Source organism: Castor canadensis, chromosome 4, assembly GCF_047511655.1.
Source record: "Castor canadensis chromosome 4, mCasCan1.hap1v2, whole genome shotgun sequence".
Classification (NCBI taxonomy): domain Eukaryota; kingdom Metazoa; phylum Chordata; class Mammalia; order Rodentia; family Castoridae; genus Castor; species Castor canadensis.
Window position 1 is genome coordinate 146,566,124 of NC_133389.1, and position 14,479 is coordinate 146,580,602.

At 34.4% G+C, this 14,479-nt stretch overlaps 1 protein-coding gene across 3 annotated transcripts in view; it reads right to left on the reverse strand.

Annotated features, from left to right (window-relative positions):
- Dnah7 (dynein axonemal heavy chain 7) overlaps positions 1-14,479 on the reverse strand; it is a 310,589-nt gene that overhangs the window by 283,296 nt on the left and 12,814 nt on the right. For all 3 annotated transcript variants that reach the window (XM_074071306.1, XM_074071307.1, XM_074071308.1), the window contains exons 3-8: positions 11,610-11,718; positions 10,713-10,860; positions 7,286-7,373; positions 6,140-6,320; positions 4,532-4,607; positions 137-262 (exon numbers count right to left, since the gene is read on the reverse strand). In XM_074071306.1, coding sequence (XP_073927407.1) covers positions 137-262; positions 4,532-4,607; positions 6,140-6,320; positions 7,286-7,373; positions 10,713-10,860; positions 11,610-11,718 — 728 coding nt within the window. The remainder of the gene's footprint in view (positions 1-136; positions 263-4,531; positions 4,608-6,139; positions 6,321-7,285; positions 7,374-10,712; positions 10,861-11,609; positions 11,719-14,479) is intronic.

A 14,479-nucleotide genomic window follows, 5' to 3' on the forward strand; every position in this document is an offset into this window, starting at 1 on the left:
TAAAACCATTTTTGAATACTTAGTACTTGTAATTAATGTTTTAATTTGCAGTCAGAATAGTAAAGGAATAATTAAGATGTGGTTAAAAAGAGCTTTCACCTCCCTTGCAGACCTCAGCAAGGCCAGAAGCACTCACCTGTAGGAGCTGTGCCACAGATCTAGCACTGCCAGCATTGTAGGGTTCATCGCGTTCAAGTGATCCCGAATACAGCTGCACGCAGCCAAAAAAGACTTCCTCCAAGGTTTTGGCAGAACTTCCACCCTGAAAACCAAGAGAAAATGTTCCGTTATCTTCTTTAAAAATCAAAAGAAAGTACTGAATTCCTAGACACCATCAACAGCTACAGCAAGATGGCAGGATATAAAATCAACTTAGAAAAATCATTAGCTTTTCTATACACTAATAATGACCAAACTGAGAAAGAATATATGAAAACAATTCTATTTACAATAGCCTCAAAAAAAAATCAAATACCTAGGAGTAAACTTAACAAAGGATGTGAATGACCTCTACAAGGAGAATTACAAACTCCTGAAGAAAGAGATTGAGGAAGACTATAGAAAGTGGAGAGATCTCCCATGCTCATGGATTGGTAGAATCAACATAGTAAAAATGTCTATACTCCCAAAAGTAATCTACATGTTTAATGCAATTCCCACCAAAATCCCACTGACATTCATTAAAGAGATTGAAAAATCTACAGTTAAATTTATATGGAAACACAAGAGGCCACAAATAGCCAAGGCAATACTCAGTCAAAAGAACAATGCAGGAGGTATCACAATACCTGACTTCAAACTATATTACAAAGCAATAACAATAAAAACAGCATGGTACTGGCACAAAAACAGAAAAGAAAACCAGTGGAACAGAATAGAGGATCCAGATATGAATCCACACAACTATGCCCACCTTATTTTTGACAAGGCGCTAAAAATATATGATGGAGAAGACAGCCTCTTCAACAAATGTTGCTTTGGAAAGTGATTAACCGTCTGCAAAAAACTGAAACTAGATCCATGTCTATCACCCTGTACAAGTATCAACTCAAAATGGATCAAGGACCTTAATATCAGACCCCAGACTCTAAAGTTGGTACAGGAAGGAGTAGGAAACACTTTGGAACTAATAGGTATAGGCAAGGATTTCCTCAATAGAACCCCAGCAGCTCAGCAACTAAGAGAAAGTATAGACAAATGGGACTTCATAAAACTAAAAAGCTTCTGCACAACAAAAGAAATGGTCTCTAAACTGAAGAGACCACCCACAGAGTGGAAGAAAATATTTGCCAGCTACACATCAGACAAAGGACTGATAACCAGAATATATAGGGAACTCAAAAGCTAAACTCTCCCAAAATTAATGAACCAATAAAGAAATGGGCAACTGAACTAAACAGAACTTTCTCAAAAGAAGACATTCAAATGGCCAAAAAACACATGAAAAAATGCTCACCATCTCTAGCAATAAAGGAAATGCAAATCAAAACCACACTAGGATTCCACCTCACCCTTGTTAGAATAGCCATCATCAGAAACACCACCAACAACAGGTGTTGGCAAGGATGTGGGGAAAAAGGAACCCTTTTACACTGCTGGTGGGAATGCAAACTAGTGCAACCACTCTGGAAAAAAATTTGGAGGCTTAAAAAATCTAAACATAGATCTGCCATATGATCCAGCAATCCCACTCCTGGGGATATAACCAAAGGAATGCAACACAGGTTACTCCAGAGGTACCTGCACACCCATGTTTATTGCAGCACTATTCAAATAGCCAAGTTATGGAAACAACCAAGATGCCCCACTACTGACAAATGGATTAAGAAAATGTGGTATTTATACACAATGGAATTTTACTCAGCCATGCAGAAGAATGAAATGTTATCATTCGCAGGTAAATGGATGGAACTGGAGAACATCATTCTGAGCGAGGTTAGCCAGGGTCAGAAGACCAAAAATCATATGTTCTCCCTCATATGTGGACTTTAGATTTAGGGCAAATATAGCATGTTGATTGGACTTTGGTCACATGATAAAGCGAGAGCACACAGAGGAGGTATGAGGATAGGTAAGAAACCCAAAAAACATGTTAGCATTTGATGTCCTCAATGCAAAGGAACTAATGCAGAAACTTTAAAGTAACAGAGGTCAATAGGAGAAGGTGATCAGGAACTAGAGAAAAGGTCAGTTCAAGAACAATCAACTTAGAATGTAATACATTTGTACATGGAAGCAATGCTACGAATCTCTGTATAGCTATCCTTATCTCAACTAGCAGAAATGCTTTGTCTTTCTTATTATTGTTTATACTCTCTCTTCAACAAAATTAGAGATAAGGGCAGAACAAATTCTGCCTGGAAGTGAGGGGTGGGGAGGAGAGGGAGGGGGCGAGGGGTGGGGGTAGAAATGACCCAAACATTCCAAACATTGTATGCACATATGAATAAATGAAAAAAAAAAAGAATATATTCAAAGCATTTAAAGAAGGCAAAAAAAATTATACATATTCATCCAGTAGAATACCATGTGATGTTTTGATACATATATAAATTATATAATGTTTAAATCAGAGAAAAAAAAGAAAGTACTGATCTGTGGATGTAGCTCAGTGTGGAACCCTTTCCTAGAATGTACAAGGCTCTGGGTTCAATCCTTCATGCCACAAAAAAAGTATTTTTACAATAAATGCATTTTTTGAGTAATAAGGATTTGATTTTAATAAAAAATAAGATTATCCCTCATAGGAATAACAAAATATGCAAGTACATTTAAAACATATAAAGTACATACTATTTATGGTTTATATATTTCATTATAATAATGATTACGAATTTAGATTTGAATCTTTAACACATAAGGTAACTAATTTTATCTTTAAAAACTTGATCCTATTGTGTTCACAAACAACTTACAATGATAAAATGGAAAGAACAACTAGCTGTCTTTGTATAGGAAGATTATTAATTCCAGGATGCACATTTAAACTTTTCCTGTATTTTTCAAATATTGTAAGGATATAGTCTAGCTTGCCTATGGAAATCTCCTTGAACTTTATCATCTGTTAATGTGTAAAGATCATTTACAAACAACAGACACTCTCTAACATTTTTGTTTGAAGATGTATTTATTCCGTAGCCCTCATGGCTTGAAGAAATCATTTTTTCTATATTGAAGACGTGCCCTCTTTACCTTTCATAATACAGATGTTCTCCAGCTGAAAATAGCTTGACTTACAATTTTTCGGCTTTCTGATAGTGGAAAAGCAATATGCATTCAGTAGAAACCTGACTTTGAATTCTGATCTTTTCCTGGACTAACAATAAGCTGCAGAACAATGCTCTCAGGAGGTGCAGGCAGCAGCTGTGCAGGAGCTAACAGTCACCAAGCCGTCAGGAAGGGAAACAACCGGCTCTTCACAGTGCAGTGCTGTTGAGCTATGATGTTTAGTGGCTACGTATATCAAATGTAATTTGCCTTACACTATTTTCATGCATTTGTATATTTAAATATGTTCATTTTATGGCTATAATTTTTATTCACAATTATATTAGCTATGGATTTATTTTATTACACAGTAAGATCTAGTTTTTCAGATGTGAGCATACCACCAATGATACAGCATAAAGAATGATTTTTGTCTTTCCCCAGGAGAAAATACATTCTCCATAGAAGATACATGAAAATGCTACATGACTCTGTTTTGGTCATATGGAAGATAGTTTGGGATATTTATTTATCTATCTATCTATTTGTTTGTTTACCTATTTAGACTCTTCCTACATAACCCAGGCTGGCCTGGAACTCACGATCCTCCTACCTTAGCATCCCAAGTGCTGGGCTTACAGATGTGTGAACCACACCCAGCTATGGGGAATTTTTAAATGACATATAAGAAACAACCAAAACTTAATTGGTTACTTAATTATATAAACATGAGTTCCATTCTTCAAACTATTTAAGAGATTTATTCCTACATGTTAATTACTTTTAGGGAAATATATAGCAATTGGTTTTTCCTGTTATACATTCTAACTTATAATTCATGTAATAAATTGAAACATTCTATACACACATATTTTCTCCAATGTTCCCAATATGTTTTGTGCAAAGCATTATCAAGCTTTTATGCCCCTAACACAGCTGAAGCCCATGCTATTTGCTGTGGAGACACAAAGGCCTATATCAAGTTGTTTCACTAAGGTGCTTATGTTGTAAGCATAGAAGTGTCCATCTGTCTGTAACTGTTTGCCTATCCTTCTACCCAACAGTTTGTAAATGAAATATGTTAGGGTTTAGGCACATAAATAAAGATCACGAGAACAATACTTTTATATACGAAATATGTACATACACATATGTAGCTATCATAGGTATATGTTTAAATGTAAATTATAAACACATACATGAGAAAATATAGCCAGTGTATAAATATATAAATATATACAGAAATTTTGCCTTTTTAATATTATTTACTTATATACTATCGGGCACACAAAATCAATATTCTTAGAAAAGTCTGATCACTTACTCAGCACGATGGGGTGGAAGTTCAATTGTCTTTTTATCATCTTCTTTTTCTCTAGGGTCTTTTAAAACAAAATCAACTAAAGAAAAATTGAAAAGTTTTGCTAAATAACCTTGTACTAATTGTAGCATATTTCCAAACAATTGCAAAACTAATTCTATTCAAATCAATCACTTAAATTATGTTAAAAATTTTAATAACGAGCAATTTATACATTTATGAAGAACATAAAAAATTTATGAGAAAATCTATTATGTCTGTGACAGTATATGTTCTCTTAACAATGTGTCCGTCCCTTCTCTCATTTGAAAATGATAATTGCATTTAATATTACGTCTTCCTTTACAGCTATTCCACCAAAAGCGTTTTTGCTGAAGGTCAGCAAAACAGGATAGTTTTCTTTCACTCAAGAAAGGCACATATTACTTTGTTGTTCCCTTAAAACTTTCAGAACATAAAACAATCTTTATGCACAAGTGAATAAATGAATTAAAAAAATAAGCAAAGTAGGCTACCTCTGCTTCTGTCTTCTGTGATCTTTAATTCACAATTAATTCTAATTCTCCTGCCTGTCTTTCAAGATGCTCTAAAATGTAAAACATCATTACTTCCCTCTTAAAATCCTTGAGATTGTCTTTTGCCTTCAGATGCTTTAAAAAGGCATAAATGAGCTTCATGTAGTGTCCCCTTCCCAAAATGCACCCACCCTATGCTTTAGCCATCAGAACTGCTCGCAAGTCTAAGCAGCCTGTTATACTCATGTCTGCCATCATCCACGCCATTTTCTAGGACAAGTATGTTCTCTAGTACCTCTTCCTCATGCTTCAAAACTCATTCAGGGGCCTCCACAGTCCTTCTGAATAGGTCAGTTTGACTTCTCCCTTATGGTGGGTCCTCTATTTCCCTCTTCATTGCACCTACTACTCTGTTTTGTAGTCTAATAGTTTGTCCATCTACCCCATTGTAGTAGTTGGCTTCTTGTTTTTATATTACTGATATACTCAGTAAGAGTTTTAAATGCCGTGAATGCAATCTCCATGAAGGGTCACCAAATCACTCCAAAGCATTATGAATGTGGCTGTGTTCTAACAAAACTTGATTTACAAAAATGAGCCATAGTTTGCCAACTTCTGGCCCATACTAACAATGTAACTAATGATATTTGAATTTGTGATATCAGTTGGATTTTAGTGTTTAAACTTTTAGGTCATTATTCATACACATACACACACACACATCTTGTCTCTCACACCTATACCAAGTTTTTCTAAAGGAGGGACCATCTTGAAGGGAAAGACCATTTCCTAAGTGCCCAATGCCTTCTAATGCAATAAATACTCAAAGAGGTTGTAATTAATGTTTTATAATTTTCTTTGGTGATGTACTTTATTGAGGAGTTATATCCCTATAAATGAAAAGACTAATTTTTTTTATTTCTTGATGTAATTAACCAATGCAATCTGCCAAAGGCCTTAAGTAATGTAACAGCAGTATAAGAAACAACATAGGCAGTACAGTAAATAGTTTCAAGTATAGCTATTAACTTTCAGTAAGAAAAACTATCTAACACAACACATTCAAATTAGAAAACAAAGAGTAATGCCAATTTACCTATGGATTTCTTTACACTAAGAAGATAATCTTCTCTCATTTCATCGGATAACACAATTATGCTGTCAGTAAGGACTTTAAGATGTTGTGGAACTAAATCCAGCACATGTTCCAGCCAGGAGTCTTCCATGGGTGCCACGTGATCTGTATCAATTCCATGGTGAATATAATAGTAATACCTCTACAAAGAGGAGGTAGGGAAAATGTAGACAGGATTAGCATAAAAGAAGTATGTTTGTCTAAATATAAAACCACTGAGAAAGTTCAAGTTTTAGAAGAATTAAGTATTTATAAATCATAAAAACATATTTTGTGTAATTTATGCAAGCATTATTTAAGATATCTTAAAATTTAAAACTATGTGGTATTTCATGAAAGCTAAAGCTCTTATCTCAGCTTATAACAATAGTGTAAGACAATAAGTTTCATGACCAAATATATGACGTATTTAACAGAGCACATGCTGAGTTAAAACTTAGTGTTTCGCAAATTTTTGACTGTGTGTTGTGTCAGTGTGTATTCTTTTATTATAGATTACCAGAAGTAGACCTTAAAAGTCACAAGCAAATCAGTATCCCAGAAATATACAAGATTCAGGAAACTTCTAATTTGTCTATTAATACTCTGTATTATAATTTTATAAAGGCTATTATATGCATTCATTTTAAAACTTGTTTCTTTATATTGGAATTTTAACTTCAATATATTTCCACAAATATATACAGGACACTTAGAAGGAAAAAATTTAAATTTCAAAATATTTTTAATTAGCAATGTTGAAGTCTTTGATATTTACACTTTTAAAAATTTCTATGTATTTGAAATTCTTCAAAAGCACTATTTTGTATTATGTAAATAAGGTAATTTCTCATAAAAGAATAAAGGCATATAGAGTTATACAAAACTGAGACAAACTTTAAGAGGGGAAGCGGGTAGATTTGAGTTCCCTTAGTTGTAGTCATAGGTAGCAAGAAAAATAATAATTTCCTCTACTAATCCAGTAGAGCAATTTTATGAGATTCTGTATTTACTCCTGTGTTCACAGAGTTCAACAACAGAGGAGCACAGAATAATCTAGAAGATATAAAAGTATTTTCAAGAGTTTCTTTTAATTTCAACTCTACTGACAAATAAATAACTTGTTACCAAGATGTCTTTCTCTAATGCAGAAGCAGCCGTTTTTGGAACTGTGCTTTCATCGATGATAGCTGTGTCTAATCCAGCATCTTGTTGCCTAAGAAAATGGTAAACACAATATTCAGGTGTGTAAAATGAGCAGTAAGAACACAAAACAATTGATACAAAAACATTGGAACTGTTTTAAATCATGAAAAAAATTAATTGGAAATATTTATAAATGGTATACGTATTTGTTTGGCACTATATCCCTCCAAAAATACTTTCTCTGTATTCATGGGAGAACATTACGTTTGCAGGGCTAGAGGCACAGCTCACAGGGCCCTGGATTCAATCTCCAGTGTATAGATGATTTCTTTCTGAGACCTAACTCAAAGACTATACTCTTCTTGATGGTCTTTATTTACTTTCCTTCATTACTCCAAAATCAAGTTCTCTCTTCTTTGAACGTGTAAGAGAATACTCTTGCATTAGCTCTAAAATATGTGTAGGTTATTTATTAACATGGGTTTTAAAAGAAGCTCTTATAGAAAGGACTTTAAAGGATGCTTTGCAGAAGACACAGATACATTTTTGAAGGCCTCTCTCAGATTTCTAGAGGTGACATCAATGCTCATATGTTCCTATTTTTTTTATTAAGTATATGTTCATATAATACTATAATGTTTATAACCGCAATTCAATTCAAAAATCTATGCCAGATATGCGTTATATTTTGTGACTTGTTTGAAGGCTCTGCTGTGCCCAAAGGCACAGTTCATATCTTCAGGAAAAATAACAAGTTACTCTAGAATAAATTTAACCTCTGTATTATGCTCTGGATCCCAATTTTGCCTGGAATGGATACAGGCCAGTGATGCTATATGAAAAAGTACTCCTTCCCACAAATTATCTGGTGAGTAGAGACAGAAGGTATATTGAATATCTAAGTTACCATACCAAAGTACATACCAAGAATGGATCTTTTAACTTGTCTTTGCAAACCCAAGAATACAATATTTTATATACTTTACCCTTATTCTCTTAAATTATATGTGCAAGGAAAAAAAAGTCAAGAGTTTGGGTAATGTTTCAGTTTAATTCAGTGCATGTGAAGTGTTCAATAAATGTTTACCGAGAGGGATGTTATAAAAGGAATAGTGGGAGATCTTCAAGGTATTCAGTGGTTGGAAAGAGAAGGATTGATTTTTCTAACCACAAATGTATCTCATTATGTTACTGGTTGCACAAAAAAAGAACAAATAAAATAGTAATTGTATTTCAGGAATCAGGAAGTACAGGTTAATGTTCTATCATTGTAAAGTGTGTGACCTTAATAAGTGATAAGGTTTTGTTTGTTTGTTTTTTAATTGGCAGAAATGCTCATTCCACCTACCTTGCAGAATCCTGAGAGTCAAGCATACTTCTCCTTTATGTGAATGATGCCTGCCTAGAAGGATGCAGCAATGCCAGGGAAGGGGAGAAGGAAGAATGCTGGGGGTTGTAGGAGTAGCTGTTGAAGAAGTTTTACAGTGAAGACCTTTCTGCTCTACAATTCCATGATCCTATTATGCTAGGTCACAGGCAAAGAGTCTGCTTACCAGAAACAATGATAATAATAGCTTTTTATTGATCATCTACTCAATCCCTCAATAGTTTCACATATATTATTTCTAACCCTCATCTATTGTTAGAAGACATAATAACGTAATTATCCCCATTTCACAGATTAAGAAAGTGAGTAACAGAGAGGTTAAATAACTTCCTTTTGGTCTTACAGCTATTTAAGTATGAGAAGAAGAATTTTTTCATCAGTCTGTGCTTCAAATAGCCATATTCTTTCCATTTGAAAACCATTTCACCCAGAAGCAAAACAATCAATACAGGAGACATCTAGTTAAAGAGAAAATAGGATGCACTTTTATTTCTCAAAAATTAAGACAACTATATTAATTTTTCCTTTTTTTATAAAATTAATAGTCTTTTGGTTCAAGACAGAGGCATGAACATCCCTTTTTAAATTTTCCCTGTAAAAATGGCAGTAAAATTATTTTAACCCATAATTGTGAAGATCAGAAAAAAGATCATTAGCTGAGAAGTTCAAATTTCTGGAACATGAAAAGAAGGCAGAGGACAGATGAAACAGGATTAAAAACCCCACAGTCCATGTACATGTCATGGAAACAAGGGAAGCAACCTGCCGTGAGACCTCCAGAAAAGGCTTTGTCTTGGAGTCAGCAGTTACCAAAGGAAGAAATGAGTGGGAAGGTTGAAAACAAAGAGGTCATCTGATAAGCAAATTATGTCAGCAAGTTAGACAACTTAATGGAAAAGAATGCATTCCCAAAAGGCAAAAAAGAAGGAAAAAAAGTGCCAAACATGACTGAAGAAGAAGTAGAAAATATGGGCTGAAAATGTAGCTTATTGGTAGGTCATGGGTTCAATCCCTAGAACCCATCCCCCAAAAAAGTATTTCCTCTAAGGATTTGTAACCAGAGTCTGACCCTCCTATTGATCTGGGTGCTAATTTTACACAGTTTGTGTGGCCCAAATGTGCTTATGCCAAGAAAGCAACATGTACAGGTCAACCTGGTGATATTCTAGCCTCATATGGCAAAAGAAAACTCAAAATCAGCCTGGGCTATCTAGTAAGTTCTAGGCTAGTCTGGGTTACATAGTAAGACCTTATCTTAAAAATTTAAAGAAGGAAACAAAATTTTTTTAAAAAACTACTCTAAACTAAGGTCACACCTTCAAACCAACAGCACAGGATTCCCACAAATATTCCTCTAGCTCTCTGTAAACAGTATCCACTGTCCTCCCTTCAAGATGGCTGTCCAGCCAGTGAAGTGCCACATGGAGACCAATAAACAAGGTTCTGTTGGTAAGTTACTTACTACATGGGTCATGAAATAGAAACATAATGAAGCAAAAGAGAGCACTAAAAAACTTGCACAAAGCTGTGTGGAAGCTAGGCAAGAAGAAGCAAGTAACTTCAGTCCTCAATGTTCCCCATAAAACGTTCTAAAACTCAGACCAGGCAAGCCCAGGCCCTACTCACACTGCAAGCTTTCCACCCCAATTCCTTTTTTACACAAGGAGACCTACAACATCAGAGAAGTCACCACATCACCTGAGCAGACAAAATAGATGAGGGATGGACAGTCAAATCCACCACCACCATCACCATCCACCATGGCTATAACCAGAACTCCCAGAAATTCTGCTCACTTAGTCAACATCTAGTATTAACACTGATAACTTTACAATTCATGATACTTAAAAGTGGGCATGTTTCATAGGGTTAAATTCAAATTCTTTCATTTTTTATAGGTTTACCTCATTGTACCAAGGTTTGAGAGAAACTTAGAGCGGCATGGAATTCTAATATTTTTGGATAAGAGTTCCCAGGGCCTCTAACTGGGGTAACAAATACTGGTTAGTCTGTGGAACTTACATAATGACGTTAACAAGAGTACTTCTAAAGTTTTCTCGTTCTTTATGTGGAGACTTGGTCTTTGACTTGGAAGTAGATGGTCCTACGTGACTATCATCAAGCTGGTTTTGTAATTTGCCTTTTTTCCCAAACTGTTCCATGTATTCAGCTTGAATTAAAAAAAAAATTATTCACCTTAAAAAGTAAGTTAAAATATGTAAGACCGTAGAATAAAATGCCAAAGCGCCATTTGAGAAAAATTACATTTTAAGTTCTCAAGGAACCCCAAATATAACTTCTCATTTACTATAAGGAAATTAGACTACAAATGTCTTATATCATCATAATAAAACCCTTGGCTATTTTAAGAAGAGTCAGTTGTTTTGTTATATATTTTGACTCTAATGGAACATTATTTAATTATATTTTTACTACAGTATTTGAAAATGAATAAGATTAAAACTATGATAAAAATGAATATATTATTCAAGAAAATTTAAGGAATCATGATAAAAATGTTAATACTAACTGTAATCAATCTGATAATCTATATTCTACAATCAAAATAATTTTGAAGATAACTAATTTTAAAGTAATATTTACAATTTATAAAATTCTTTTTTAGAAAAAAGTTTTCAGCCTTTGATGCAGAGGCAAATTCTGACTATAATAAATCAAAGTTTTATGATAAACATTCTAGTTCTTAAAATATGAGCTCTTATATCATTTAAAATGGCCTGAAATAACTAAGAACTGGAGTCAATTATTTTCTGATGGAAAACATTTGGAAGAAACTTTTCTATATGACATGAATATCATTTAGGTTTTCTAATTTTATGACTGTATTAACTAAGTTTTGTGGGGTTTTTTCCTCTAGAAAATTTCCTTAAATCCAGTATTGAATATTGATGTTCTTACCTTGTGACTGCTCATTTTTAACAGTAAAAGGTTCAGGAATCTCATTATCCTGCTTTTTACTCAAATGGAATGAAGGAGCGGCTTGCTGCCACTGGGGCTTTGTACTCACCTAAAACAAGAAATTTAAACTCTATTAATAAACAACATAGAAGAAAAGTTTCATGTAATGCATGAGTATTTTTATGAAATGTACAGACATTTTCTCAAATAGATCAGGACATCTGGAAAGAAGGCACCAACACTCGACAACAGATCTCGTTCAAGCCTGAGAATGGCAATAGCGTGCACCATTTGGGAGACATTACCAAAGACCCTGCTGCTAGTTTGTTTTAGGTGCCTGTCATTAAAACCACAGAGATCATTCCAGATAGTCTCCTCATCCCCAGACATTGCCAAGTGTCTCCAAGCATTCTAATTTTAAGATTTGTTTTAAAATGATAAATAAATGCATAAAAATATATATCAACACCTATCAAGGGAGTATCCTGTAATGTTTCAAGACATGTATACACAGTGTACTGTTTAAGTCAGGTTAAACAGATCTGTCTCCTCAAATGTTTCTTTATGGAAAGTGAAAATTCTGCAAATCTTTTCTTGGAGTCAGGCACTCTTACCACTTGAACCACTCCACCAGCACAAATCTTTTCTTCTAGATTTTTTTTTTTTCAGCACTAGAGTTTGAGCTCAGGGCCTACACCTTGAGCCAGCCCTTGTTTTGGATTTTTTTGGAGGTGGGGTAATATTTTCCGGGGCTGGCTTCCAACCATGATCCTCCTGTTCTCTGCCTCCTGAGTAGCGAGGATTACAGGCGTGAGCCACCAGCACCAGCTTCTTCTAGATTTTTGAAATGTACATTATATTATTCTTATGTATTGCCACCCTGTTGTGCAACAGCACAGCAGAAATTCTCATTCCCTCCTCTCTAACTGTAACTTTAGTTCCCTTTGATCAACCTTTCTCCGTTCCCTTATACCTTGAGAAGGTATATGTGTCTAAGAATTGGCTCTATTTCTTCTAGGTTATCAAATTTGCAGACATACAGTTGTTCATAATAATCTTTAATAATCATTTATATTTCTGTGGTGTCAATTGTGATGTTGCCCTACTCATCTTTGTTTTTGAGTCTTCTCTTTCTTTTATCTAGCTAAGGGTTTGTCTATTTTGTGTATCTTTTCAAAGAACCAGCTCTTTGTTTCATTGATTTTCAAATATTTCTTAGTATTAATTTTATTTATTTCTGCTCTGCTCTATATTGTCTCTTTTCTTCTACTAATTTGGGGTTTAATTTGTTCTTGTTTTTCTTGTTCCTTGAGATGCAGTGATAGGGTTTTTATTTGAGATCCTACTTTTTTGATGTGGGTATTGATTACTACATAAACATTCCTCTTCATACTAATTTTGCTGTATTCTTTAGGGTTTAGTGTTTATAATTTCATTTGTTTCAAGCAATTTTTTATTTCTTTATTGATTTATTCCCTTGTCCATTAGTTGTTCAAAAGTAATCTGTTTAATTCTGTGTTAACATAGTTTCTAAAGATTTTCTTATTGTTGATTTCTAGTTTTATTGCATTGTGATAAGAAAAGATACTTGATATGATTTTTAAAAATTTGTTGAGACTTGTTTTATGGCCTATCAATGGTCTATTCCTAGAGAACATTTCATTTGCTGATGAGAAAAATGTGCATTTAGCAGTTATTGGATAGACTGTTCTGGAGATGTCTATCAGATTAATTTGGTTCAGAGTACAATTAACTCTGTTGTTTCTTTGTAGATTTTCTCCCTGGATGTTTGTCCATTGCTGAAAGTAGAGTGTTAGAATAACCAACTATTATTGCAGCCTTTCTCTCTCTCCCTTTAGGTCTATTAATATTTGCTTTATACATTTGGGTGCTCCAATGTTGGGTGCATGTAGACTTAGAATTAGTATCTCTTCTTGCTGAATAGACCCCTTTATCATTATATAATGAAGGTCTTGTCTTGTTTACTGTTTTTGACTTGAGATCTATTTTATTTAAGTATGAGTGTTTATAGCAATAAAAACAGCATGGTAGTGGCATAAAAACAGCATGGTACTGGCATAAAAATAGACATGAAGACCAATGAACAGAATAGAAGATCTGGATATGAATCCACAGAACTACTACCTCATTTTTGACAAAGGTGCCAAAAACATACGATGGAGAAACAACAGCCTCTTCCACAAATATTGCTGGGAAAAGTGGTTACCTGTCTGTAAGAAACTGAAATTAGATCCATATCTATCACCCTGTACTAGTATCAACTCAAAATAGATCAAGGACCTAAATACCAGACCTGAAACTCTGAAGTTACTACAGGAAAGAGCAGGAAACACTTTGGAACTAATAGGTATAGGCAAGGATTTCCTCAATAGAACCCCAGAAGCCCAGCAGCTACGAGAAAGGATGGACAAATGGGACTTCATAAAATTAAAAAGCTTCTGCACAACAAAAGAAATTTGTCTCTAAACTGAAGAGACCACCCACAGAGTGGGAGAAAACATTTGCCAGTTATACATCAGACAAAGGACTGATAACCAGAATATATAGGGAACTTAAGAAACTAAACTCTCCTAAAATCAATGAACCAATTAAAAAATGGGCAACTGAACTAAACAGAACTTTCTCAAAAGAAGAAATTCAAGTGGCAAAAAAGCACATGAAAAAATGCTTACCATCTCTAGCCATAAAGGAAATGCAAATCAAAACCGCACTAAGATTCCACCTCACCCCTGTTAGAATAGCCATCATCAAAAACACCACCAACCACATGTGTTGGCAAGGATGTGGGAAAAAAGGAACCCTAATTCACTGCTGGTGGGAATGCAAGCTGGATCAACCACTCTGGAAAA